The sequence below is a fragment of the Eleutherodactylus coqui genome, chromosome 1 (genome assembly GCF_035609145.1).
Source record: "Eleutherodactylus coqui strain aEleCoq1 chromosome 1, aEleCoq1.hap1, whole genome shotgun sequence".
NCBI classification, from domain to species: Eukaryota; Metazoa; Chordata; class Amphibia; order Anura; family Eleutherodactylidae; genus Eleutherodactylus; species Eleutherodactylus coqui.
Window position 1 is genome coordinate 137,689,119 of NC_089837.1, and position 26,145 is coordinate 137,715,263.

A 26,145-nucleotide genomic window follows, 5' to 3' on the forward strand; every position below is an offset into this window, starting at 1 on the left:
GAACCGAGCAGGAGGCCAGGCTCACACGGGCAGATTGGTATTGCAAATTCCCTGGCTGCGCAGACAGTCCGCGGTAAAACGCAGGCATTGAACGGCACGCATTTTCGTACACACACGCACACGATTCCGTGAATGGAAGGGAAAAAAATAAAAATAAAGAAAAATAAGCTGCAGCATGCTCTATTTTGCAAGGAAATCCACGCAGACAGCCTTTATTGAGGTCAATGGGGACCATCCGACCCGCAGCCCGTCATCGCTAAATCCATACAAATAACTGTACATGACTGCTTGCGTGCCTCCGCAGTGCCGTTAACAGAGGTACCACGTTTCCCCGATAAGCCCTATCCCGATTTTCCTGCGGAATCCACAATTATTGCAGATGGCCATCCACAGGAAAATGGAACATGGAACATGCTGCTTTTCTTTTTTCCCCCATCCACAGGCAGAAAACAATGGATTTCCGCTCATGTGTGTAAGGAATCACTATTGCATGCAATGGGCGGTGTTTGCTGCGGTACCAAGCGCAGATTCCGCATTTCACATCCGCCCGTGTGCAGCCGGCCGATGGGTACAGGGGCAGGAATGCTGCAGAATGCGCAAATCACACAGCATTGCCGCAGCTAAACTCAGTAGGAAGCCACAGCATGGTTGCGCGTTGTGGATGCGGGAACGCAGCGGCGTTTGCCCGACAATCCGCCGCACTCCTCCCTTGTAGCTCGGCCGGGAGACTGCCCGCCGCCACCCACCGCAGTGATGTCGGAGCCCGCCGCCACCGCACGCCCCACAGCTCCGGAGCGGCAGATGAGACGGCACGGCTCGCTTTCCTCTACTCGGCTTTCCCCGCCGGACCTCACACTCCGCCCGCGGCCCCCCGGCTGACAGAGACGGACTCTTCGCGACTACCAGTGGGGGCGGTAGACCGCGGCCGTGTAAGTGGGAGCCGCGGGAACATGAGTGAGAGCCCGGGCACTGAGCGGGGACGCCGGGATGGTGGGGCCAGGAGGGTCCACGGCTGCCGTTTTTTAGTCCTCGCTTCACGGAGCTCCTCGGGCCGCTGAAAGGCAACCGTAAAACAACGAGCGCCGGCGGAGCTCGGGGTCTGCACTTTAGGGTTAGAAGGTGGATGCCCTCCCGGCCCCACACTGACTGAGGCGGCGGACGTCCGCTACTGATATCTGCTACCTGGAGGTCACATGACCGTACTGGAAGGGGAGGGGCTTGTCTCCAGGAAGAGTCTGGTCGTATTGGTGAGGGGACAGAGAAGAGGAGGCGGTGCATGAGGAGCAGGGTGCGAGGGGGCACGGGGAGCACTGAGGATGGGGGCACTGGGGGTTGTGTGGGGGCACGGAGAGCAGTATGTAAGGGCTCCTTCACATGAACGTATGCTGGCTGTGTGTTATGCAGCGCGTGGTTACCCCATTGATTTGAATTGGGCCATCAGACCTGCTGTATGCCCTAGTTTAGTGTATTTTACACGCTGTTGTAGTCTATGGGTGCATAGAATATGTAATGACAACGTTACCTGCATATTACACGGCCAGAATACCCTCCTGTGAGTGAGCCTTTAGGCTGTATCACACGGGTGAGAATTCCATGCAAGTTCTGTCCGTGTCCAAGATGGACCGGGCTCGCAGGGACAGTAACAACTCATTGGAACAGGTTCATTCACAGGAGTGATTGTTTTCTCTTGATCGCTGCATGTTCTTGAACGAGATTAGGGCATGTAACATGTGGCGTCCCATTGTTGGGCAGTACATGAACGAGGGGCCGTGTGCTGTCCAGCGGGAGTTGCACCCAAGAATTTCGGGTACAACTTGCTGTCAGCTTTGTGAATACGGCCTAAGGGCTCATTCACACGGATACATGCGCAGGGTATGGCATAGTGAATGAAGCCTATTGATTTCGATGGGGTCATTCACATGTATATTTTTCTTGTGGTTTTTGGTCATGTGAAATAATACACAGTACATTCTTTTATGCTGTGTATTAAGCACCAAAATAGGCCGCAGAAGTGAGTGGGACTGTGCAAATATGTGGTGAATACGAATTAAACGTGGGTATTCACTGTATATGTGCGCATAAAACCAATGCTCCCATCTTATGTTATTCTGCATGCGTAAATATTCAGCGCTTACATGCACAAAGAAATTGTAAAGAAGGGCCAATATACATCATTAATAGGCGAGTTTATCTGTGAGTACGCTGTGTATTCATGGACTGTAACCCACAACTGAATGAGCCCTAAGAGAGGGGGGTACGGGGTCAGTGTGTGTCAGAGACAGAAAGGGGGCAGTGTATGAGGAAGAGATATGGTATACTGGGGGTAGTGTGTGAGGAAGAGACATGGTATACTAAGGGTAGTGTGTGAGAAAGAGACATTGTATACTGGGGGTAGTGTGTGAGAAAGAGACATTGTATACTAGGGGTAGTGTGTGAGAAAGAGACATGGTATACTGGGGGTAGTGTGTGAGGAAGAGACATGGTATACTGGGGGTAGTGTGTGAGGAAGAGACATGGTATACTGGGGGTAGTGTGTGGGGAAGGGACATGGTATACTGGGGGTAGTGTGTGAGGAAGAGACATGGTATACTGGGGTAGTGTGTGAGGAAGAGACATGGTATACTGGGGGTAGTGTGTGAGGAAAAGACATGGTATACTGGGGGTAGTGTGTGAGGAAGAGACGTGGTATACTGGGGGCAGTGTGTGGGGAAGAGACATGGTATACTGGGGGTAGTGTGTGAGGAAGAGACGTGGTATACTGGGGGTAGTGTGTGAGGAAGAGACATGGTATACTGGGGGTAGTGTGTGAGGAAGAGACGTGGTATACTGGGGGTAGTGTGTGAGGAAGAGACGTGGTATACTGGGGGTAGTGTGTGAGGAAGAGACGTGGTATACTGGGGGTAGTGTGTGAGGAAGAGACGTGGTATACTAGGGGTAGTGTGTGAGGAAGAGACATGGTATACTGGGGGTAGTGTGTGAGGAAGAGACATGGTATACTGGGGGTAGTGTGTGAGGAAGAGACATGGTATACTGGGGGTAGTGTGTGAGGAAGAGACATGGTATACTGGGGGTAGTGTGTGAGGAAGAGACATGGTATACTGGGGGTAGTGTGTGAGGAAGAGACATGGTATACTGGGGGTAGTGTGTGAGGAAGAGACATGGTATACTGGGGGTAGTGTGTGAGGAAGAGACATGGTATACTGGGGGTAGTGTGTGAGGAAGAGACATGGTATACTGGGGGTAGTGTGTGAGGAAGAGACATTGTATACTTGGGGTAGTGTGTGAGGAAGAGACATGGTATACTAGGGGTAGTGTGTGAGGAAGAGACATGGTATACTAGCGGTAGTGTGTGAGGAAGAGACATGGTATACTGGGGGTAGTGTGTGAGGAAGAGACATGGTATACTAGGGGTAGTGTGTGAGGAAGAGACATGGTATACTGGGGGTAGTGTGTGAGGAAGAGACATGGTATACTGGGGGTAGTGTGTGAGGAAGAGACATGGTATACTGGGGGTAGTGTGTGAGGAAGAGACATGGTATACTGGGGGTAGTGTGTGAGGAAGAGACATGGTATACTGGGGGTAGTGTGTGAGGAAGAGACATGGTATACTAGGGGTAGTGTTTGAGGAAGAGACATGGTATACTGGGGGTAGTGTGTGAGGAAGAGACATGGTATACTGGGGGCAGTGTGTAGGGAGAGACATGGTATACTGGGGATAGTGTGTGAGGAAGAGACATGGTATACTGGGGATAGTGTGTGAGGAAGAGACATGGTTACTGGGGGCAGTGTGTGAGGAAGAGATATGGTATACTGGGGGTAGTGTGTGAGGAAGAGATATGGTATACTAGGGGTAGTGTGTGAGGAAGAGATATGGTATACTGGGGGTAGTGTGTGAGGAAGAGATATGGTATACTGGGGGTAGTGTGTAAGGAAGAGACATGGTTACAGGGGATAGTGTGTGAGGAAGAGACATGGTTACAGGGGGTAGTGTGTGAGGAAGAGACATGGTTACAGGGGGTAGTGTGTGAGGAAGAGACATGGTATACTGGGGGCAGTGTGTGAGGAAGAGACATGGTATACTGGGGGCAGTGTGTGAGGAAGAGACATGGTATACTAGGGGTAGTGTGTGAGGAAGAGACATGGTATACTGGGGGTAGTGTGTGAGAGACTGGGCATGGAAGCAGTGTGAGGCAGAGAGAGGGTGCATGGGAGGTATTGTGAGAGGAAGAGTAAGGAGGGTACAGGTGGCATTATGTAAAAGAGATGGGCACGGGGTTAGTGTGTGTAAAGAGAGAAAATGGGGTACAGAGAGCAGTGTGTGAGGAAGACGGTGGGCAGTGTGTGAGACATAGGGATAAAATAGGGATAAAGGAAAGAATGTGAGGCAGATGGAGATAAATGGGGAGCTGTCTGAGAAAGGGGGCACAGGAAGTAGTGTGTGAGCATGGGGAAAGGGGCGGGGGGCTGAGGAACAGTGGGTGAGGAAGAGAGGGGGCATAGGAGTAGTGTGTGAGAAAGAGAGGGCTATCATTCAATAGGGCACCATATGAGAATACTGCTCTGTGTGAGGGAACTATGGAGTCTGGTGGGGTGTAGTCTGCATCCCTTGGAATGCTGTAATCTCATTTGCGTTAGTTGTGATTTTGTCATAAAAAAAAATTAATACGCTCCCTCCATTTTTCTTTTGTTTGTTTGTAGGCTCAAGTTGATAGAAGCGATGTGACTTCACGGTGAGAAGACTCCATACAAATTTTTTTTTATGGCTGCCTTTGTTTATTTATTTTTCGTCTTCATGCTAATCTAGTCTTTAGGCTCCCCATCTTCACTAAGGAGTTGTTCAAGTTATTTTGTTTTTAAAATCCTTGCTCCCCATGGCCAAAACTAATAAAGACGCTATACTTGGTGAGTGCCAGGGTCTGTGATTGGCCGCAGCAGTCTGTGATGTCCCATATACAAGCTGACCACAGCCTGTAAACACAGAACCAGCGGCAGAACTGAGGTGCAGCTGTGGACATGCGGGGAGCCAGGAATCGGTGAATATAGTGTCTTTTATTATTTTTTCCCATGGGGAACAGGAATTAAGAATAACTCGGACAATCCCTTTAACACATTCCCAAACGTACAGCAGATGTCTGGTGACTATAGTATTGCAATATGATATACAAGCAATTGGAGGAGTGTAAGTTCAAGTCCCCTAGTGGAATCTTTTTAAAAAGCCGTAAAAATAAGTTTAGTGAAGATTTTTCAAGTATTACAAAAAAAATAACAGTTAAAAGAAAGCTTTTCCATATTTCATGTAAGAAAATCCAAACCAAAAAAATTACATAATTCATAATGCCTCATCTGTAAAAGTCTGACCTAATATAACATTGTATTATTCAGAAGTGCCCCTGCGTCACCCCACAGCGGGAGCTGAATGTGACCGACAGCTGGCCTTCCACTGCCACAGTGATGAATATAGATAGTGGCATGTAAAGGGTCCATAGAGGGAGCGCGCTTTTTCTATGAAGCAATCGGCCCTCCGCTATATAATCGCAGAGGGCCCATGGGTTGCCATGGCAATTGAACTCCAGACAATGGCATCCGGGTCTGCCGTGGCCTGTGATCGCTATTGTAAGTGCTGATGCATTGCAGTACAGAACTTGTGCAATGCATTATCATAGTGATTATTGCTTTTCTGCTTCAATTACCCAAAAGGGTATAAAAATGTAGTAAAACAGTTAAATATGTAAAAAGAAAAAAAGCAGGATACAAACACTCCCTTTTTGCACACTTTAACCTCTATATATAAATCATTTTTAAAAAACCCACGTTTGGTATCGTATCTATAGCCACCTGTACAATAAATTTAACACACTGTTTTTTTTTTTTTTTTTTTTTTTTTTTTTTAAATCTGTTTTATTGAGGTTTTTATTTTAATACAGAAATAACAAGTTTAAATCAGTAACTGAAGACATACAGGGTATACAAATAGAATCAACATAAAACCATGACTGCGCAGCGTTCTTAACTTGGGTGGCAGAGGATCTCTCTTCATGAGAGTCACCTTGCAACAGCTAACTCTGCGCACCTGAAACCTAGAACTGCTATCCTCTTGTTTGTCGACCCTCCAGTCATTTATATAACAAACAGAGACAGACATACATAATGAACGGGAACACAAGGAAAGGTGAGAACTATTACGTAGCATCGGTGGTGTCCTGGGTGATGACAGGGGGTGACCATCAGTGGGAATGGAGGGGGGGGAGAAGGTTGGGAAGAGGAGGAGGGGAGAACGGTCAGGAAAGAGAGGCTCTCTTTTGACCAGATGCGTGCCGAGCTATGTCCTCTTCTCAGTTAAACAAAATTCACTCTAATGTGGGGTGCGTCTCAGTTCCCTCCATGGCCCCCAAATCTGAAAGTACTCCTCCCTTGTGTTCCCGGACCAGCTGGCGAGTTCTTCTATGTTGCAAATATCGTCCACTCTCGCTAACCACTGAGAAACTGAGGGCGCTATTTTTTGGAGCCACAGGGAGGGAATTAAAGCTTTAGCCGCATCGATCATGAAGGCCAAGAGTTTGTTCTTTCTTGGATGAAACGCTGGAGACGGCTTCCATAGGAAGATTATCTCCGGGGTTAAGACGAGAGCAGGGGCGATTTTCCTCATTGTCTCCTCCACCTCCCTCCAAAAGGGTGTCAACACCGAGCAATCCCACCAGATATGGAGATAGGAGCCCGGATCCCCATCGCATCTCCAGCATCTCTCGTGTGGCGCCAGTTTGTACGCGTAGAGCCATTGAGGTGTTTTATACCATCTAACGAGGAGTTTGTAATGGCATTCTTGGGCTAAAACACACTGAGAGAGGCCGAAGGATGAGTTTAGAATTAAGTGTGTGTCGCTTAATGACAGAGTAATGCCCAGCTCCTTTTCCCACGAAAGTAGAAAAGCAGGTTTGGATGGGTACGTTTTAATGATAAATTGTTTACGGATCTGCGATAATTTCCTCCGTTTTGGGTTTTGTTCCATCAGCGCTTTTTCAAGGGGCGTCTGGGGTCTGCTTGATGGAAATTTCTTGAAAAATTCCCCAAACATCCTCTCGACCGAGGCCAATTGCAGGAAGGAGAATTTATGTTGTGGGATTAAGGTTTTAAGTGCTTCAGCGGGACCTAAGTGCGCTAGCACTTGCAAGTCACTTATTTTGAGCGCGTTGCACCTATCCCATATTGCTCTGGTAGCTGAGTCAAGAGGTATGTCTAGGAGCCTCGGGAGAAGGCCAAGTGGGGCAAGTGTGGGCGGCTCAGGGATCAATTCCTCCTTCAGATCAGCCCAAGTCTCGCAAGGACCCTTAATCAGGGGGTTGAAATTTTTGGCTCTGCACCTAGTTTTTGAGGGGACCCAGAGATCCTCTATGAATGCATCGCCACTTGCGTATTTAGCCAGCGAGACAAAGAGCTGGTCCTTTATTGGGTGGACCATATCCATCCAGTATCCCATAAGTGAAGCCCTGTAGAACTCCCGGACGTCCGGTAGGCCAATGCCGCCCTCCATCCTCCCCCTAGTCATCAAACCATAGGCTAGCCTCGGTCTCCTCTGCCTCCAGACATACCCAGAGAACGCCCTACGGAGCGCTATGAAGAAGCTCGACGGCAGGAGGATAGGGAGCATCCTAATTTTATATGTGATTATAGGTAAAATGTAAGTTTTTAGGATGTTCTTTCTCCCAAACCACGAGATGCGGGGAATATCATATAGCTTCAGGAGGTTTTTAATCTGATCTAATAAAGGGGGGAAGTTAGCAGCGTATAGCTTATTGAGGTCTCCAGTGATCTTAACCCCCAGAAAGTCTATTGAGGAGTTCGCCCATGTGAAGGGTGAGTTTTCTTTTAATTTTCTGATTTGGTTCCTCGGTGTAGACACATTTAGGACCGTAGACCTCCCGTAGTTGATTTTGAAGTTAGAAATTAGACCGAAACTTTTAAGCAGATCAATCAACCTGGGGAGGCCTTCCTCTGGGTTGGACACCAGAAAAACTATATCGTCCGCGAAGGCGGTAGTGTAGAGGGAATGGTGTTCCCATGCGATTCCTGTGATGATCGGATCGTGTCGTACTAATTGGAGAAGGGGTTCTAGTGCTAAGACGAATAACGTGGGAGACAGAGGGCAGCCCTGGCGAGTTCCATTCTTAATGTCGAAGGGAGCGGATAGAATTTCGTTAATTTTGAGTCTGGCGTGGGGGGCTGCGTACAAAGAGAAGACAGCAGAGACAAAGGCCGGGGGAAAATTGAAGCGGTCCAGGACCTCCCTCATATAGGCCCAGTCGACGCGGTCGAACGCCTTTTCGGCGTCAGTTCCCACCAGAACCAATGGGATGCGGTGTTTTTGGGCTAAGCGTATCGCATGAAGTAACCTGCGGCAATTGTCTCTGCCCTCCCTCCCCCGCACAAAACCCGCCTGCTCCTCATTGACTAGAAGGGGAACCAGACTATCCATTCTTTTTGCGAGAATTTTCGCCCACAGTTTAATATCGAAGTTAATCAAAGAGATTGGGCGATAATTACCACATATCTCCGGGTCCTTATCCTGTTTGTGGATTAAGGTGATATGTGCTTCAGCCGCTTGTTTGGGCAGACTAGCACCGTTTAATAAAGCGTTGAAGAATTCAGTGAGTTTGGGGGTCAGGACAGAGCCAAAGGCTTTATAGTATGGGAGGTTCAGGCCATCCGGACCCGGGCTCTTATTTTGAGGGCTAGAAGCGAGAAGCTGTTCTACTTCTGTTTGTGTTACAGGTGTTAATAGCGAGGCTACTTGCGTGTCGTCTAGTTTCGGAAGTTGCGCGCTGCGGAGGGCGGACACAGTCAACTTTTTTATATCTAGTCCCTCAGGGTGGGGGGTATCATGTTTAATGTCATACAGACGGGAGTAGTATCTTTGGAACGCGTCGGCGATGTCTTCCGAGGAGGTCACCCGCGAGCCTGTGTGAGACTTTATGGATTTGATGAAGTTTTTTGCGCGTGCTTTCTTTATTAGGGCAGTCATAAGTTTACTCCCTTTATTGCCTTGGGCATATACTGTGTGTTTGAAGTAAAGTTGTTTCCTAATGAATTTTGACTCCAGAATTTGTTTAAGCTCCTTCCTTAGATTGGTCAGTTCATCCAATATAGTTTTAGTTTGAGATAATTTAGCCTGCAGTTCTAATGTCGCGATTCTATTTAGTTTGGCGTCTATTGTTTTTTGTTGAAGTTTTTTTGTTTTGGTGCCAAGCGCTATCAAGAGACCTCTTGTGAAGGCCTTGTGGGCCTCCCACACTACCGGGACCTCCGGGCCCCCCTCCCCATTTAATACAAAATACTCTTCGATGAGTTTAGAGAGGCGTTCTCTTTCTTCAATCGGGTCTAGTAGTGAGGCGTTCAGGCGCCATCTCCACTCTCTTGGCTTGGGATGCGATAGACGCAAATCCAAGTGGGTCGGGGCGTGATCGGAGATAGTGATAATATCTATCTTAGCTCCTACCACGGAGGTCATAAGGTCGGAGGATACGAAAACGTAGTCCAGCCTCTGATATGATTTGTGAACGTGAGAGTAGAAGGTATAATCCTTCGTAGAAGGATTCAGGGTACGCCACCCGTCCACCAAGCCAAGGTCTTGGAGCGCCCGCACCAACCTCTTGAGTTTTAGTTGAGAGATATGCGATCTACCCGTTGAGGAGTCAATCAGAGGGTTGAGTGCTACATTCATGTCCCCTCCCAGGATCAGGTGGCCTTCCATGAAGTGACGCAACGTTGTCAGTTGTTTGACTAGCCAGGGGATTTGGTCCGCGTTTGGGGCATAAAGATTAGCTATGGTCATTTTTGTATTGTTGACTAGCCCCTTCAAGAAGAGGACTCTGCCCTCTCCGTCTCTATATTCGGAGGCGCAGGAGAAGTTAAGGGACTTGTGGAGATATGTTGACACCCCCTTGGAGGACGAGGACGGGTGAGCGCAATGGAAGCTCTGCTCAAAGTGTCTGCCCGGCAGGGTTAGACACTTCGTCTTCTTGAAATGCGTTTCCTGCAAAAGGAGAATTTTTGTGCCATACCTCTTGGCCAACAGAGATATGTTATGCCTCTTCATCGGAGAGTTAAGGCCCTTCACATTAAAGGAGGTGACTCGTAGATCATCCATCGTGCGGAGGGTGGTTAGGCTTCCCCAGGGAGAGAATCCCAGTCGGGACTTTCTGCTAGAATATAAAGGTAAAGTTACAGTAATTCAGGACTAGAGCTCAGGCCCACCGTAACAGAGTGCGCCTTAGTTAGTTGTTGAGAGGGGGGGAGGGTGTAAGGTGGGTGTTAGGTGGTTGGGAAGAACACTAGGAGAGGAGAGGAGGGCGAGGGTAGCAGGGTTTACACAAGAGGGTGGGGATACACAGCTGAACGCTCCTGAAAGAGTGAGAACAACAATAATATATAGCAGGTTGGAGCGGTTCTTCTAAGTTGTTAGTAACAATGAATAGGGTCCGGGCTACTCTTTCCTAGTAAGGGAATTGTGAACAAAGAAAAACGAGCACCGCACCAAGACAGTCAGCCGTAGGGCTTGAGATGAACCGGCTCGGCGGGTTGCCCCTCGGGACTTAAAAAGTGGGGTGTGTAGACAGTGAGAACATTTATGCAAGAATACAGTTGAAAATAGAACACTAAATAACTTATGAGCAGTAACCCAAAAAAAACTAATAACAGGCGACAGGATGTCCAGCAGGATCCCGTCGCTTATGCGGTACAGATAAGGCTCTGTGATGGACCACATAGGGGTGACAGGCACAATATCTGTCCCCTGCACTCGGCTGTATGCTCGCCAAGTGTAAGGTGGTACGACGTGATCAAATCACAGAGCCCCTGAACTTAGGCGGGATATCGTCCATCAGGTGTAATACAGGAATCCAAAGGAACAAAGTCCCAATTCAGGTGCAGTCTCCTGAGACTTCCTCTCGAGCCTTTTTCTTTTTCCCCCTTGGGGATTTTGTGTTTGCAATCGGTTGCCATTTATCCGGGGGGTCCAGGCGAGGCAGATTAGGAAAATCGGGGATCGGCAGCCAGCAAGGTAGGCTTATAGGCTCCATTTCGAGGATCTGCCAGCAGCTCTGTAGGTCCTCTGGAGAGCGGATGTTTAGCTTACGTCCCTTGTGGTTGATACCAATCCCAAATGGAAAAAGCCATGCATACTTAATATTATTTGCCCTTAAAGCATCCAGAAGGGGGCGTAGCAGGCGGCGTTTTGCGAGAGTGGATGGTGCCAAGTCCTGGAATAGTTGAATTGGGGAGTCCGCATAGGAGAGGTCTTTGTGGTCTCTTGCTGCTCTCAGGATTGCTATCGCATCTGGGAAGTTCAACAGCTTACAAACAATGTCTCTTGGGGGTTCAGAAGGCGAAGGCGGAGGCCTCAAGGCTCTGTGAATGCGTTCTATGGAGATGCCGTCTGCTCTTTCGGCACCTAGGATCAGAGAGAAAATCTCCCCGGCGATTTTAGGGAGCGCCTCTGCGGCCCAGGATTCCGGGAGGCCCTTTATGCGTATATTATTACGTCTGTTTCTATTTTCGATATCCTCCTGCATAATAAGGGCTTTGTTGAGGTGGGCATGGTGCTCAGCTAGGACTTTCTCCATGTCGAGAGCATGTGCTGTGATGGTGGCAGAGGAGGACTCTAGGTCATCTACTCTTCTACCAAGCTGCCTCATTTCTTCTTTAATTTCTCCTAACTCCATAAGAACAGGCTTCATAGTAGAGGTCATGAGTTCTCTCATAAAGGACTTTGAGATGCCCTCGCCTTCTTCCCCCTCTGAATCCCCCCCGTCCTCTCTCTCCATACTGGCTGCCCTGCTGGATGCTTGAGAGGGTGTTAACTTAACTGTGTCGTGCAGAGACCTTGTGTTGCGCTCCTTCAAGTAACGCTGCATATCGACTTGCCCCTTGTTTGAGCGGGGGGTGCCTTGAGGGTCACTGCTTTTTTCTTTACTTGTCTTCCCCATTTTGATATCAAAATTGCTATTAGAAGTCCCGATAGGTGCCGCCGAGACGGTACTATATTTTAGCACATCATTTCTCCTGTAGGGAGCCTCACTCCCTGGGTAGACTGTGAGGAACTGTGGGTGTTTCTGACCGAGTTAGCCCCTGCGTGGCCCTCCTGTGAGGTGTCTCTGTCAGGACCCTTCCTCTGGGCCCTTATGAACTCTTCTGGAACCCCCGTCTAAAATTGTATACGGGGAACGAAGGGAGGGGAAGGCCCGCGGCGTGTGAAGCAGCTTGTGGTTCCCTTGTAAAGAGTCCCTGTCAGGGCTTCCCTTCTGGACCCTTTTGAGCTCTTCTGGGGCCCCCTTCAAAAATTGTACACGGGTGCAGAAAAAAAAGAAGGGGGGGGTCCACTGTATGTGGTGCAGCTTGCGGCTTCTGGCCGGGTTATGCCAGGTATAGTTCCTCGGTTTGTCCCCAGTCTGGTGGCTTTTAAGTGAATGTCTGCAAAGTTATATTCTGATGAAGGGGGGGGGGGGAGGGGGGTCCACCTCCCTGAGGCGCTGTATACTGTACTCCGGGTCTGAGCCGGTTAATGAGCCGGTTAATGGGCGCTCACTGTTCGTGCGCCTTTCTTATTGCAGGTGGGGGGCCCCGCTGATAGAAAAGAGGGGGAGGAATCTTCCTCTTAACTTCCCAGGTGCCGGGGTGCTTAATGTGCCAGCCCTCTCTACTTATGGTTGTAGAGTGTTCTCCGGTGGGGGAGGGGGGGAGGGGGGGCCGCTGCGGTGCGGGTTGTCTCGCTGGTGACGGAGCTGACAGTTGGGCCCCTCGGGTGGCGTCCCACGCTCTCCCCGCGCAGGCCTGCGTTGTAAGAGCACCGGGAGCTTAAACTCTGGGGCGGCTTGAACTAAGATGGCGCCGGGCAGCCGAACTTCCGGTCCGCGCCCTGCCGAGAAGCGCGCGCCGGCTCTCTAACCGGAGCGCTCGGATGCAGCTCCGTTCTGATGGCGTCCCGTTCGTGCTTCCTCTCCCCCTCTGACCTTATGCCAGTCCGCGTTGTTGTCCAGGACCGGTATGCACTCCCGAGCGGTGATGAAGGAGGCGCTCCACTTCCGGTCCGCGCCGGCAGTCCACTCCAGGGCCCGGCTTCAGTGCAGGAGGTAGGCCCCGCTCCGCGACTTGGTGTGATTCGTCCGGAGCTTCTCCCTGTCAAGCTCTAGCTTGTGAGGCAGCAAAGGCTGATGTTGAGCGGGATAAGATGGCCCAGAGGCGCCCGCAGGGGAGATAATTCGTCTCTCTCTGCAGGAGCACTGACACCATGCGACCACTCTCTCGGCAAGCTAGGCTCCGCCCCCTAACACACTGTTTTTAACCTGCACAGCAATAGCTAAAAACTTAAGGCAAAAATGCTTGTTTTGTTCATTTTACGTCCCAAGAAAACGCAATAAATTGATCAAAAAGCTGTTTGTAACCCAATATGGTTATGCAAAGAATAAGTCCTCGCAGAGCACTGTCGACTTAAAAATAATAAAACAGAAAACTGGGCCACAGCCCCTCTTTGGGCTTCCCTTCGGAATGCATCGCCCATTGTTTTCAATGGGATCAGAAGACGCATCGCACGGGGTGCAATGTGAGGTTTACCATTGAAAACGATGGGAAACACTTGCTGATCCTCCCGACGCGTCCAAAAGTCAAAGTGATGGGAGGCATTTTTTACAGGGAAACACCTTGTTCCGCAGGTACATTACACGTGTGTAGGAAGCCTTACACAGCACCATTGACAAAAAAAGAAAAATGTTAGGGGTCTTTTAACCCCTTGAGTGGCACGCCCGGAAATTTTCCGGGACGAGCTCCACTGCCCATAGCGATATAGCCCGGAAGATTTCCGGGCTATGTATCACTATGGGAGCTACAGAGCACAATGCCACAAGATGTGACAGTGTGCTCTGCCTGCACAGACCCACAGAGAACAAAGCAAGGGCTTTGAAAAACCAGCAGAAGATATTGCCGATATACCGGCAATCTCCTGCTTTGTTTACAGGTTGCCATAGAGACCATCGGCTTGTCAGAAGCAAGCCGATGATCTCTGTGGCAGGGAGAGCTTGGTGCTTGGCTGTCATTGGACAGCTAGGTACTAGCTCTTACAGCAGAGATCAGAGAAAACCTCCGATCTCTGCAGTGTTAACCCTTTACATGCGGCATTCTATGTCACTGCAGCATGTAAAAGGGCTGTCACCATCGGACCCCCGGAATGTGATCAGGGGGTCCTGATGGGTCCCTGTGGAAGTCCCCTAAAGGGACAAAAAAAACAAATAAAAAAAAAAAAAGTTAAAAAATTATTTAAAAAATTAGAAAAACACTTGTCTCCCTTTACTTTGTAAAAAAATCAAAAATACAATCACACATGTGGTATCCATGCGTCGTAATGACCCAGAGAAGGAAGTTAATGCATTATTTAACCCCTTAATGACATGGCCCCTTTTTTTCTTTTTTCCCCATTTCTTTTTTTCCTCCCCCCTGTTTAAAAAATCACAACTTGTCCCGCAAAAAACAAGCCCTTATATGGCCATGTCAATGGAAAAATGAAAAAGTTATGGCTCTTGAGACACAACTGTAAAATTAGTTGAAATTCAATGATTAGACCATTTTAAAAAACCTGCCCTGGTGGGCACGACAGGGTGGTAGGAAACCCGCCACTCAAGGGGTTAATGCAGCGAGCACCGAAAAAAAATTTTTTTCTTAAAAAAGTGTGTAAAAGTTGCAAAAAAATCCAAATATCAATTTGGTATTGACTTAATCATATTGGCCTGCAGAATTAATTTTGCATATTATTTATACTGCAGAGTAATTTCCGTTAAATATAAAAAAAATGCCAGAATTGCAAATTTTGTTAATCTTGCCTCTGGGGAATAAAAAAGCAATCAAATATTATTGTTCCCAAAAATTGTATAAATTGAGAGCTCATCTCTCAAAAAAACAAGCCCTCATAGAGCTCCGTCGATGGAAAAATAAAAATGTTACGACTCTTGGAAGCGGCAACACAAAAACAGATCTTTAAAAAAAAAAAAACTATATATCATTGTGTTGTCTAGAATTGCTGTTAAAGTCTTGAATCAGAAATAATAGAAATAATCCAATGTGTCTGATCTACTTAGAAAGATGGCAGTCTAAAATAGAGATCTATACCAGAGATCACTCCAAGGTGCACCATGGACTGATAATAAATTGTGATCCACCTGAATGTGTCCTGAGGGTCCCTGCAATAGGTAATGTTAGTCAGTCAGCTCCAGAGAGCCTCCAGTATGCACCAAGGAATGGTGGTAAAGCTGCCATCCACCTGAGTGCATCACTGGAGCCTCTGTAATACCCCCATTAGGTAGTCTGCGCCTTTCCTTCAGTAAGAACTCATCAGGATAGTTATGAATCAAAAGTAGAAGAGCTAAGATAATAAACAGCAGCGTCTCCAGTTCTGATGGTGAACTGGTGGCAAGTAACATAAGCTATAGATCACTGCTGCTATAAACGATGGCATACAACAGTCACCCCTAGTAGTGGTACGAGGGACAATGACAGCTCAGTGATATGTTCAGGACATCCTGCAGCCACATGGGTTCCTCCCATAGCGGCTTCCAAGAGGCATATAATGACAGGTCTCCTTCCCCCTCCTACACAATGATCTCTGCACGTGTTACAGAGCACGTCTAGAACAGTCTCCCATAGAAGTCAGTGGGTTCACTCCTGTCCATTTCGTCTGTTACCTATGATTTTGCTATAAAGTATCACTAAATGGTGTTAACTGGCTGTCCCCGTAGTCACGTATAGACAACAGAATGGTATTTAGTACGAAGAAAATTTCCCTTTAAGGACAAAATAGGTTGCTTCCCTAAGGGGTCTTTTCGCTATAAGGGATAATAAGCTGCTGCCAGAAGTCTCTCCCCTTTGTACTGTCAGAATCCATGCACACTCAGCCGAACTGAGCCTTCATGTCTATGGGGTGTTGAGCAAGATAGCTGATGACCGAATGAGCATTCGACCATCCGATTTTCATCACCCCTCACAGGCAGAGTAGTATTGTCTATTGTGCCTAGTAAAAAGGGAAATGTAACGGATCCCATTATAAATCTGTGGAACTTATGGGTCCATGGAAAACGGATAGTTTCAGGCATAGAAGCAGAGGCCATGACATCGGTGTGAGCGGAGCCCAACCCAGTTGTATGAAATAAATGAGTTGTAAATGACTTACCTGAGTGGCCTGTATGTGTGCTCATTGGCAACTTCTGATTTTCCTCTAGGTAAGAAGTTCCAGGCCCTGCCATCATGGCCCATATTGAGCACTGTAAACAATTGCTAGACAAGTTAAAGAAACAGCGAGAAGCGGGCTTCCTGTGCGACTGCACTATTCTGATTGGTGACGTCCAATACAAAGCCCATAGGAATGTATTGGCTTCTTTCAGTGAGTATTTCAGAGCCCTTTTCAAGGACACCTCGGACTGTACTATACTCCCTGACCCGGAGCGAGTGACGCCCGCTGCATTCCACACGATGCTGGATTTTATTTATAGTGGTGAATTACATTTTGACAGGTGAGGAGCTTGTTTTATGATGCATATAGAACGTACAATGCAATGGAAGTGATCATTACCAATCACGGGTTTATTTGGTCATTATTCTGTTATCTCAAGAAACTTGCAGAAGACTTAACTTTTGTGAGAATTTAGTAACAATGAAACAAATTAAATATATATTCAGAGATTGTAGTCAACTTGTAGTTTCCCCTGCAAAATGGTGTCAGAATTCTGAGTTCAGAAACGCACCTTGAACAGCAATGTCTGAATACACCCTTACTTGGCTTTCAACCAAGCAGTAAACAAGTGGGTGTCTAAAGGCTCATTTACACGCAATGACAATCTTTCTAAAGATTGAAATATTGACAGGTTTGCATAAAGTACTAATGGACACTGATACCCATTAGCACTTTTTCAGCTTTATTTACATGTAAATGAGCCTCCAGGAGTTGCTTGCAGAACACAGCAGGTGGTCTGATTACTGTAATCAGCTCCTTTGTTCTCGCAGCGGCTGTCAGCTGTATACAATGTAATCAGCTGCTCCTGTGAAAACACAGCGTGCGGTCCCTGTTATATTTCTCTGGCTAAACGATGGATTTTATGCTCACTTAAAAATCATCGTTCAACCGAAGAGCGAAAGATGGAAGCATTCACATGCAACGATTATCACTCAAAAGCCATCGTTTGAATCAATTTTGAGCAATGATTGTTGCGTGTAAATGGGGCTTAAGGCCAACTTCACATACATAAATCTGAAGTGTAGCTAGGTCTTCCTGCACCCGGGGCAAAGATTTATTTAGTTTTTTTCTACATTGTGGAGTCAGGATCTGAACATCTGAGCCTAGGACCCCACAGTGTAGTTTCTGGGCAGCAATGATGCAGCTGAAATATGCATCATATTGTCAAAGTTTGGAAATTATTATTGACCGGGCACGTTTGGAGGTAAAACTGCTGTTTTCCTGTAAAACTGTGCAGCCATTTTAACAATCAATTTGAAGCCCCAACAAACAGTATTTTGGCACAGTTCTAGGCTGTTCTCCAATTAGTTAGGGAGTGTAAGGTTCTTTGGCAGGTGTGTATTTAAAAATTTTTACAATTATCATGCAGACTGATCTAATGATGGATTTGCACAATATTTGTGCTGTGTAAAAGGGACTTTATTAACAGTTTTGTTGAGTTTGAAGAGAGTGTTCGCAGTTCAACATTTATAAAAAAAATTGTAGCAAATCAGAAAATGTGTAAGCAGCTACCATGTCCACCCAAATTGACCAGAGTAACTAACAAGGATTCATTGTCCTGGGACACAACCCCACAATCTATCAGAGGTCAACTCTGCCTGCCAGATCTCCTGTGCAAAGCAGCACAGACGAAGAAACCTACAATGGTGCACCCTTACAACTCTCTGTTCTTTGTGGAAAGGTAAAGCAGAAGCAAGTAAATTTGACTCTGAGTACACTATGGATAGTGTGATTGCTTTTATGAGTACACTATGGCTTTAATACCAGCACTAGCTGATATACTCGGCTTCACCTGAGTTAATTTGGTACAGGTTGTTTACTGGTTGTTCGCAAGGAAAATTTTCATGAAGTTGTGGTTACTTTAGAGTAGCCGAGAAATAAAATATGTATATACATAGAGGAGCGTTAGATTCTCCTCAGACTGCATGTACCGATGTCCCTCTCCCTCCCATTTTCCTCACTTTTTACCCTTAAAAATAATACCCCTTTTTCACATTTACCCCCAGACTGGAGGTCGAAGCCCCTTCTTAGCCTTAAAGGCATGCTCCATTCCTGCAGTCCATGGCCGCTTCCTTATGTACTTTACAGCCTTTCAGTATATGCACATAGAGATCAGTTATATTCTCCTCAGTGTATACACAGAGGTCAGTTACATTCTCCTCAGTATATACACATAGAGTTCAGTAATATTTTCCTCAGTATATACACATAGAGGTGAGGTAGATTCTCCTCAGTCTATAGACATAGAGGTGAGGTAGATTCTCCTCAGTATATACACATAGAGGTAAGTTATATTCTCCTAAATATGTACACATAGAGGTGAGGTAGATTCTCCTCAGTATATACACATAGAGGTGAGGTAGATTCTCCTCAGTATATATACACACAGACTGTTGTGCCAAGTTTCACGCTTGTACAGCACTGGGAAGTTACATTACATAGGGGTGCACTTACTTTTGCACTTAGCATTAAATAATCAAGTTGTGACCCCTTTACGTATCCTATTTAGAACCTAAAGAATTCTCCTCCCAAACTTCATGTTTGTACAACATCGGGAGGTTAGAGAATTAGATCAGGTACATTACATATGAGTGCCAATACTTTTGCACTTAGCACTGAATAATCAAATTGTGACACCTTTACCTGTTCTATTTAGGACCTAAAGAATGGTTGTGCCAAATTTTATGTTCCTACAGCATCGAGAAGTTAGAGAAGTACTTTAATGGCATGAAATAACCATTGCTCACCCTTTAACTGTCCTTCTTCTAGCGCCACCGCTCTGGCCACCACTGTTACAGGAAGTCATGACATTATGTTCAATGTCCTCGTGACAGCTGCAGGCAATTGCCTGCCTCAGTAGTTGTGTGCAATGGCTGCAGTAGTCACATGGATGTGACGTCATTTCCTGCAGCAGCGTGGACTGGAATAGCGGTGACCAGAGCAGCGGTACTGGACCGGAGGGTCAGTTAAAGGGTGAGTGATGGTTATTTTATTCTTTTATACCCTTAGCTTACCTAGGGTAGGAATCCATCTCTTGCCCTTGGGAAGACAAATTTGCATGAAGTAGTTAGAGAAATGTATTGCCCAAAGAGTAGCATAATGATCTTATACTATTATAAAACTGTGGTATGAAATGCCAGCCCAATTACATAAAACAAGTGCCACTCATCTTGTTGCATCTCTTACAGGTGTCTTTTAGAAGAAATGCTTACTGCAGCGGAATACTTGGTGCTAGAAGAAGTAGTTTTGATATGCAGAACTAAATTGGACTGTGCTATGATGGAGAAAGCCTGCGGTACAGAACTGCATCTTGCAGAGGATTGTCCTGACACAAATACCCATCCGGTAAGCACAGCAACAGCGGACAAACGAGAAGATATATGTCTTTCTAAGAAGATTACAAACAGGAAAACGGCTAGGAGCAAAAAATGGAAAAGGAAAATACCCTCTACCCAAAAAGTTCCTAAAAAGAGGGCGGAACATCAGAAAACTGTATCGGACTCCCACCTGCCTCTGAATAAACTGGGAGAATGTATAGCAGAGCAACACACTCAGGATGAGGATAACTTCTTACTGCCAATCACTGCTGCGCTGACCTGTGAAGGCCACTTACCAGAAGCTCATGCTGCACCCACTGCATCAGTGAGGTCGCCACAAAACGGTGCCCTGAAGGAACACTGCATGCTTAATGTTACAAGTGCATCCAACATGTGCAAGATGGAAGATGTGTTTAAGGAGGGGGATCAGAGCTACTTCAAGAATAAACCTACATGCAATACTTGTGGGAAGATTTTTTCAGAAGCCAGCAGTCTTCGGCGACACATGCGGATCCACAAAGGTGTTAAGCCTTACGTGTGTCATTTATGTGGAAAAGCTTTCACTCAGTGTAACCAGCTAAAAACACATGTAAGGACGCATACAGGTGAGACGTTAAACTAGTCTAACCCTTTTATGACGTAAGCATTTTCAGCCTTGATTGTCAGACTAAGGCCTCATATCCACGGGCGGGTCAGGTTCCATGGGCGGGAGCCCCGCTGCGGGATTTCCGGTCCGGAAGGTATGGAAAACAAACCTGCATACTCTAATTAAGCTGCGGGCGCCCATGATTGTCTATGGGCGGTTTCAACTCCAGATCATCCGCGCAGATTCCGGAATTCCAACCCGCCCGTGGACATGAGCCCTTATTGGACTGATTCTGCTATTTTAGCAACTACTATTCTTTCTGTAAAAACCGAGTTAAATACACAGATATTCCACATGTTCACTTTATGCATTGCAGTGTTAGGGGAATAGAAGGGTTAAACCTACCTGTCCAAAGGATCTTTTCTGCCAGTTGCTTCCAATTGCATCTACATTATATGTTCCCAATGTAACACAACCAACATAATCCATGGAGCGATTGTAGGATCCTCAGGACCCGCTTCTCTAACCCTGTTGCAGAAATGTGTAGAAAAGCACCAGCAGATCGTACCGTGCTGTTTTGCTATGAATTTCTGCAGTTTGCCTGAAAATATATGGGATTTTTTCTCTCCATTGACTCAAAGAAAATGTACTTTCTGTGCGGAAATCTGCAACCATTCCCCCGCATGTAAACATGGCCTAATGGTTTGTCACTTCTACTGATTTTACTCCTTTTTTCCAGCTAAGTTTCCAGTAAAGGTATATTACCATCTCAGCATTTATAGCATATCCAAAGGACATGCCATTAATGTCTGACAGATGCTGGTCCCACCTTTGTGACCCGTACCTCTTACCAGAACAGGGGTCCCCTGACTCGGCTCACTGCCAAAACTAGTGATGGCCTGGATTAAGACAAATTGACTGTTGCACACTGTTTTTGTAACTCCCATAGAAGTGAATGGGGTTATGGAAACAGTGCAGCACTAGAAGCTCAGGGATCCTGGCCTCTCCACTGTCAGTGGATGGTCGGATGTATGCCTCTGTATAATACTATGAAGACCTCTGTATCACCGGAGATGGGTATTGTAAGACAGCTTCATGATCTGCCAGCTCTATTCCATCGATTCAGTCATTCCATAACCCTCATGTGGACAAGCTGACCATTCATATGCAGTCCAGATTCTGAATCACTTCCATTTTTGTTTTCTGGTATTTTTCAGGAGAAAAGCCATATCAGTGCAAGCTTTGTGATAAAGGTTTTGCTCAGAAATGCCAGTTAGTCTTTCATAGCCGAATGCACCATGGAGAAGAGAAACCGTATAAATGTGATGCGTGCAACCTACAGTTTGCAACTTCCAGCAATCTGAAGATACATGTCAGGTGTGTAACACTAGTAATGTCCTAACCTCCACAAAGTGTCACATTCTCCCCCTTTTACAGGATCTACTCCCTTATTTAGTGGTACTGACAACACAACGGTTTCTCCATTTTTCACCTCTATCTCTTTTTGTCTTTCATGCAAAACACATGAACACTTGTGTGAACCGAGCTTTCATGTGTATGGAGGAGTCTGGAGAGAGAGCTGTTGGCCAAACAAGCTTTCGGCCAAAAGCTATAGAAGGTATATGGGCGACTGTAGATGTACAGGACATGAAATGGTTTGTCAGAGATTCAGACCTTTACTGCAAATAGCAGAACCAGTAAGAAATAGACGTCTAACCCTTTCCAATCTACTGTCTGACGTCCAAAAACATTCTGATTTGAAGGCTATACAGTTCAGATGTCGGAAGACGTCCGGCAGGGAATTCTTATTGTACATTATTGGCCGCTGTGTTGTCGGGGGCCTCTCCAGCATGTCCCATACTGCAGTACTGGCTCTAGCCAGCAGATGGCGCCATTGTATAATGGCAGAAAGAGAAAGCCCCGTAGGAAACCCTGAATACAAAATTGGGTTGCAAAGGGTGATTATAAGCATTTCTAAGAGACTTATTAAAATTCTCCATAAGTCCTGTGCTGCCAGCTTCCATCAATGATATAGTGACATTGCATCCACAGCGATGTACCTTCACAGGGCTGTGTCTTCCAGTTATCGCAACAGGATGTTACCTCAATTTTTACGAATTAACACTACGGTCTTCAGACAGATAGTGCTGTCATGTGACATTACTTGTTATTTTTCCAATTATTATTACTGATTGCCTCATTTGGAGTCGGGAAGAAAGTTTTACCCCTAAATGAGGAAAATTGGATTCTACCCTATAGGGTTTTTTTTTCTTCCTCTGGATCAACATTTGGGGGGTAATAGGCTGAACTGGACTGACATATGTCTTTTTTCGGCCTTACATACTATGTTATGTTACTTCAGGGACACAATATTACTGAGGCCTAAAGGTACCTACACATGGGACGACTATTGGCCAAATAAATGTTCGAAAGAGGGAATTCAATCAATTGTTGTTCAGGGTAAACATGTTCACCGACAGAGTGACGAGCGAAAATTGCTAGTCATTTCATTTCAGCTTACCAAAAATCCTGGTCTTACATTCGGTACTGATTCATAGCAATAGGAAAATACTGCAGGGTCACATAATTGCATATATCTTCATATAAAAGAGGTGGATTGGTGGGACATAAATGACTTCTTCTAAAGCTGCTTGTTGTAAGGCTTCTAGTACAGCGACATAACTTTTTGTTGTTGTATACTATGGTTTTGCTTTCTTCTTGTTAGGAAACACAGTGGAGAAAAGCCATATGTCTGTGACAGGTGTGGTCAGAGGTTTGCGCAGGCTAGCACCCTTACCTACCATGTCCGGCGACACACAGGAGAGAAACCATATGTCTGTGACACCTGTGGAAAAGCATTTGCTGTCTCCAGTTCTCTAATTACTCATGCAAGGAAGCATACAGGTAACTGGAATGGGGTGGATCAGTGTGTATAAAATCCTGCAATAACATAGCCAAATGTTTTTGTCTTCTTTGTCCCTTTAATTCCAAATAAGTATTTACATTTTTTTAGTTACATGGGGTATGTGCAATAGAGTGTTGTTATAGAGTAAGATCTAAAACCCTGACGACTATATAACACACCTATCTTTGGTTTTGCTTTGTTATCTTCAATCTATATTTACTTTCAACCATATGCTGTTGGCAGGGGAGAAACCTTACATCTGTGGAGTTTGTGGAAAGAGTTTCATTTCTTCTGGAGAACTTAACAAACACTTTCGGTCTCATACAGGTAAGTCACTGGTGAAATGAGTTCTACATTGTTTTTCTATGAAAATATCAATACTTCTGTACACCAACCAACTTTTCCTGTACTTATCTGGTGCCACAGTGGCCAAAATCTTCATCTGTCACAGTCATAGGAGGACAGTTGTTTATACTCAGGTGTCATCAGAAAATGACCTATTCTATAAATCACGTCTTTATGTTATAGGCTAGGCCATGTCCTATGGTGAACGGGTAAAGGATCTGGGAGTGTTTAGCTTGCAAAAAAGAAGTCTGAGAGGAGACTTAATAGCGGTTTACAAATATCTGAAGGGCTGTCACAGTGCATAGGGATCAGCCCTATTCTCATTTGCACAAGGAAAGACTAAAAGCAATGGGATGAACCTGAAAGGGGGGAGACACAAATTAGATATTAGAAAAAACTTTCTAACAGTGAGGGTGATCAATGCGTAGAACAGGAAGTTTTCAAACAGAGGCTGTCTGAGATGATTTAGTGGGTACTAGTGCATTTTGTCTCCACCAGAATAATGGGTAGAGACATGCTTTGGCAGTCCTCAGTTGAAGGACACACCCCCACCGCCTGATTGGCTGCCGCAGATGTGCTCTCCTGAGCTGTACCTCTTGCCTCATCTGAACCCGAGAAGCTACGGCTGCTACTGTTGCTGCTGGTCGGCCACCTGTGACAGCGGGGAGGAGACAGACAGCGGTCCCTCGTCTGTGGCGGTCGCATGGGGAAGGGGAAAGGGAGAAAAGTGACAGCGGTCCCCCTCTGCAGCAAGGAGAATGGGGAGAGTGACAGTGCTGCCGGCGGCAGCGTCAAGGAACAGTACAGCAGGGCCCTGAACACCGGCGTTTGGAGACAGCTGAGCGGCGACTGCATGGGACTATGTGAATGGTGGGCAGGGGGGACACCTTCAGCGGGGACAGATGACGGGATGGCAGAGGGAAGACGGCATGGAAGCATGTGAGAGGGGGGCAGCTTCAGCAGGGATGGAGGACTGCATGGGAGACCTCCGCAAATGTGAAAGGCAGCTGGTGAGCGGAGATGGCACCCCACCGGCAGGAGAGTAACCGGGTTGACAGAAGCGCAGATAACATGCTGCAGCTGTAAAAGTCTGAGACGGAAGGGAGGGGGGGGAGACAGTCACAGGGTCGGCAGGAGCTGACATGGCATGCCGCAGCCGCCAGCTGTGAAACAGCCAGAAGGATCGCAGATTGCAGTCCTTCAAAAAGTGTACTACCAGAGGGGCCTGTACAGCTGTCAGCCTTGCCATTCCCTACTACTGTACCCGGTCAACCCATATCTCCACCCCTACGTCTGGTGTAGACAAGTTACACCAGTACCGCTGTAATAATCCTGCACTGAGCAGGGGGTTGGACCAGATGACCCTTGAGGTCCCTTCCAACTCTACCATTCTAGGACACACGTGCAGGCTTTTCGTTCTCTAAATCTATATTTGTTTGCATAAAAGTGCTATTTGTAATTTAATGTTACTAAAAACTTTCAAATGTTTATTCTCTCTAGGTTTGCAGTGTGTCCCATTACAGTGATCGCTGGAGGAATGAGCTTTTTGTACAATCCATCAGACCCCTTTCCCCATCCTCCCCTTGTGTACCAGTACATGACATATCTCCCCCTCCATGTGCTGCCTAGTTCATATACAGATTCTCTCCCACATTAGTTTCACAGTCTGTCAGTCTGCCTGACTGACAGATGGATTTTACAAGTTTCTTCAGTCCTCCAACTAGCAGTGTAATTGGATACTATGCAAGCCCAGGAAATAAATGGTTGACAGATTTAAAAAACCTTAAATTGTAAATATTACTTTTATGTAAAAGCACTTGGATTTAAAGAAAAAAATGCCGGTCATGGTGCCCATAGCCTTTTCACACATTTTTTAAGAATGTATAGTAATTTTTTTTTTTTTATTGTCACGAACTAGAGTTTTAACTCCTTAAGAAACAAGCTGTTTTGTACCTTAAGGACCAGATACTTTTAAGGGATTTTACCCATGTGGTGGTTTAACTGCCCTATTTTTTTCCTTCAGCTACTAAAATTATTTTTGCTGCGTTTTTTTTCCCCCCGTGACATATAGGGCGATTTTTTTTTATTTTTTTTTTATATCTTTCACTGACTTTTTTTTCAGTTTTATTGGGAGTAAAAAAAAAAGCTAAAAAAAAATATATATTTTTTTTTTACATTTATAGTTATTTTTTTTTAATTAGTATATTTTTGCTAAAATAAAGTATGGGAACGGGTTTCTCATTTTGTTTCAGATGTTTTGATATATAATATGTATGGTTTTGGATTACAGAGTTCATACGGCAATGGTTTTGTGTCTTTTTTATGTATATATTTTTTTTTTACTATTATGTTCCCCATGACGTCATATAAGACCTCTGGGGGACATTCACATGTTTTATTTTTTTTATTATTTAACACTTTTCCACTATAGCTGGGGTATCCATAGGAGCCCCAGTTACAGGGGAAAATATCCCCTGTAGTAACAATAGTTACTGGCAGAGCTGATCGGGGTCTGATGGGACCCTGTAGCTCTGCTGTGCCAGGGGATCCTGGCGGTCAAGTAGTGGAAGAAACACTTCCACTTTCTCTGTTTAGTACATAGCGCTCATTATGCACTGTATACTCAGGAAAGGAGAAGGCAGAAGGGGTTAAAAAACACCCCTGCCTTCTCCTTCGGGTTCTCAGCTGTGACTAACAGCTGACAACCGACCTGCTTCTGCTTGATTGC

General features: G+C 46.1%; 1 protein-coding gene across 2 annotated transcripts in view; it reads left to right on the forward strand.

Moving 5' to 3' along the window:
• Window positions 1-1,210: 1,210 nt before the first annotated feature.
• MYNN (myoneurin) overlaps window positions 1,211-26,145 on the forward strand; it is a 29,910-nt gene continuing 4,975 nt past the window's right edge. Inside the window, exons 1-7 of one of the 2 annotated variants that reach the window (XM_066600811.1) lie at window positions 1,211-1,288; window positions 4,699-4,730; window positions 16,254-16,544; window positions 19,453-20,186; window positions 21,385-21,544; window positions 22,893-23,071; window positions 23,316-23,399. In XM_066600811.1, coding sequence (XP_066456908.1) covers window positions 16,279-16,544; window positions 19,453-20,186; window positions 21,385-21,544; window positions 22,893-23,071; window positions 23,316-23,399 — 1,423 coding nt within the window. In that variant the 5' untranslated portion in view covers window positions 1,211-1,288; window positions 4,699-4,730; window positions 16,254-16,278. The remainder of the gene's footprint in view (window positions 1,289-4,698; window positions 4,731-16,253; window positions 16,545-19,452; window positions 20,187-21,384; window positions 21,545-22,892; window positions 23,072-23,315; window positions 23,400-26,145) is intronic. The other variant, XM_066600819.1, reaches the window with a different exon arrangement.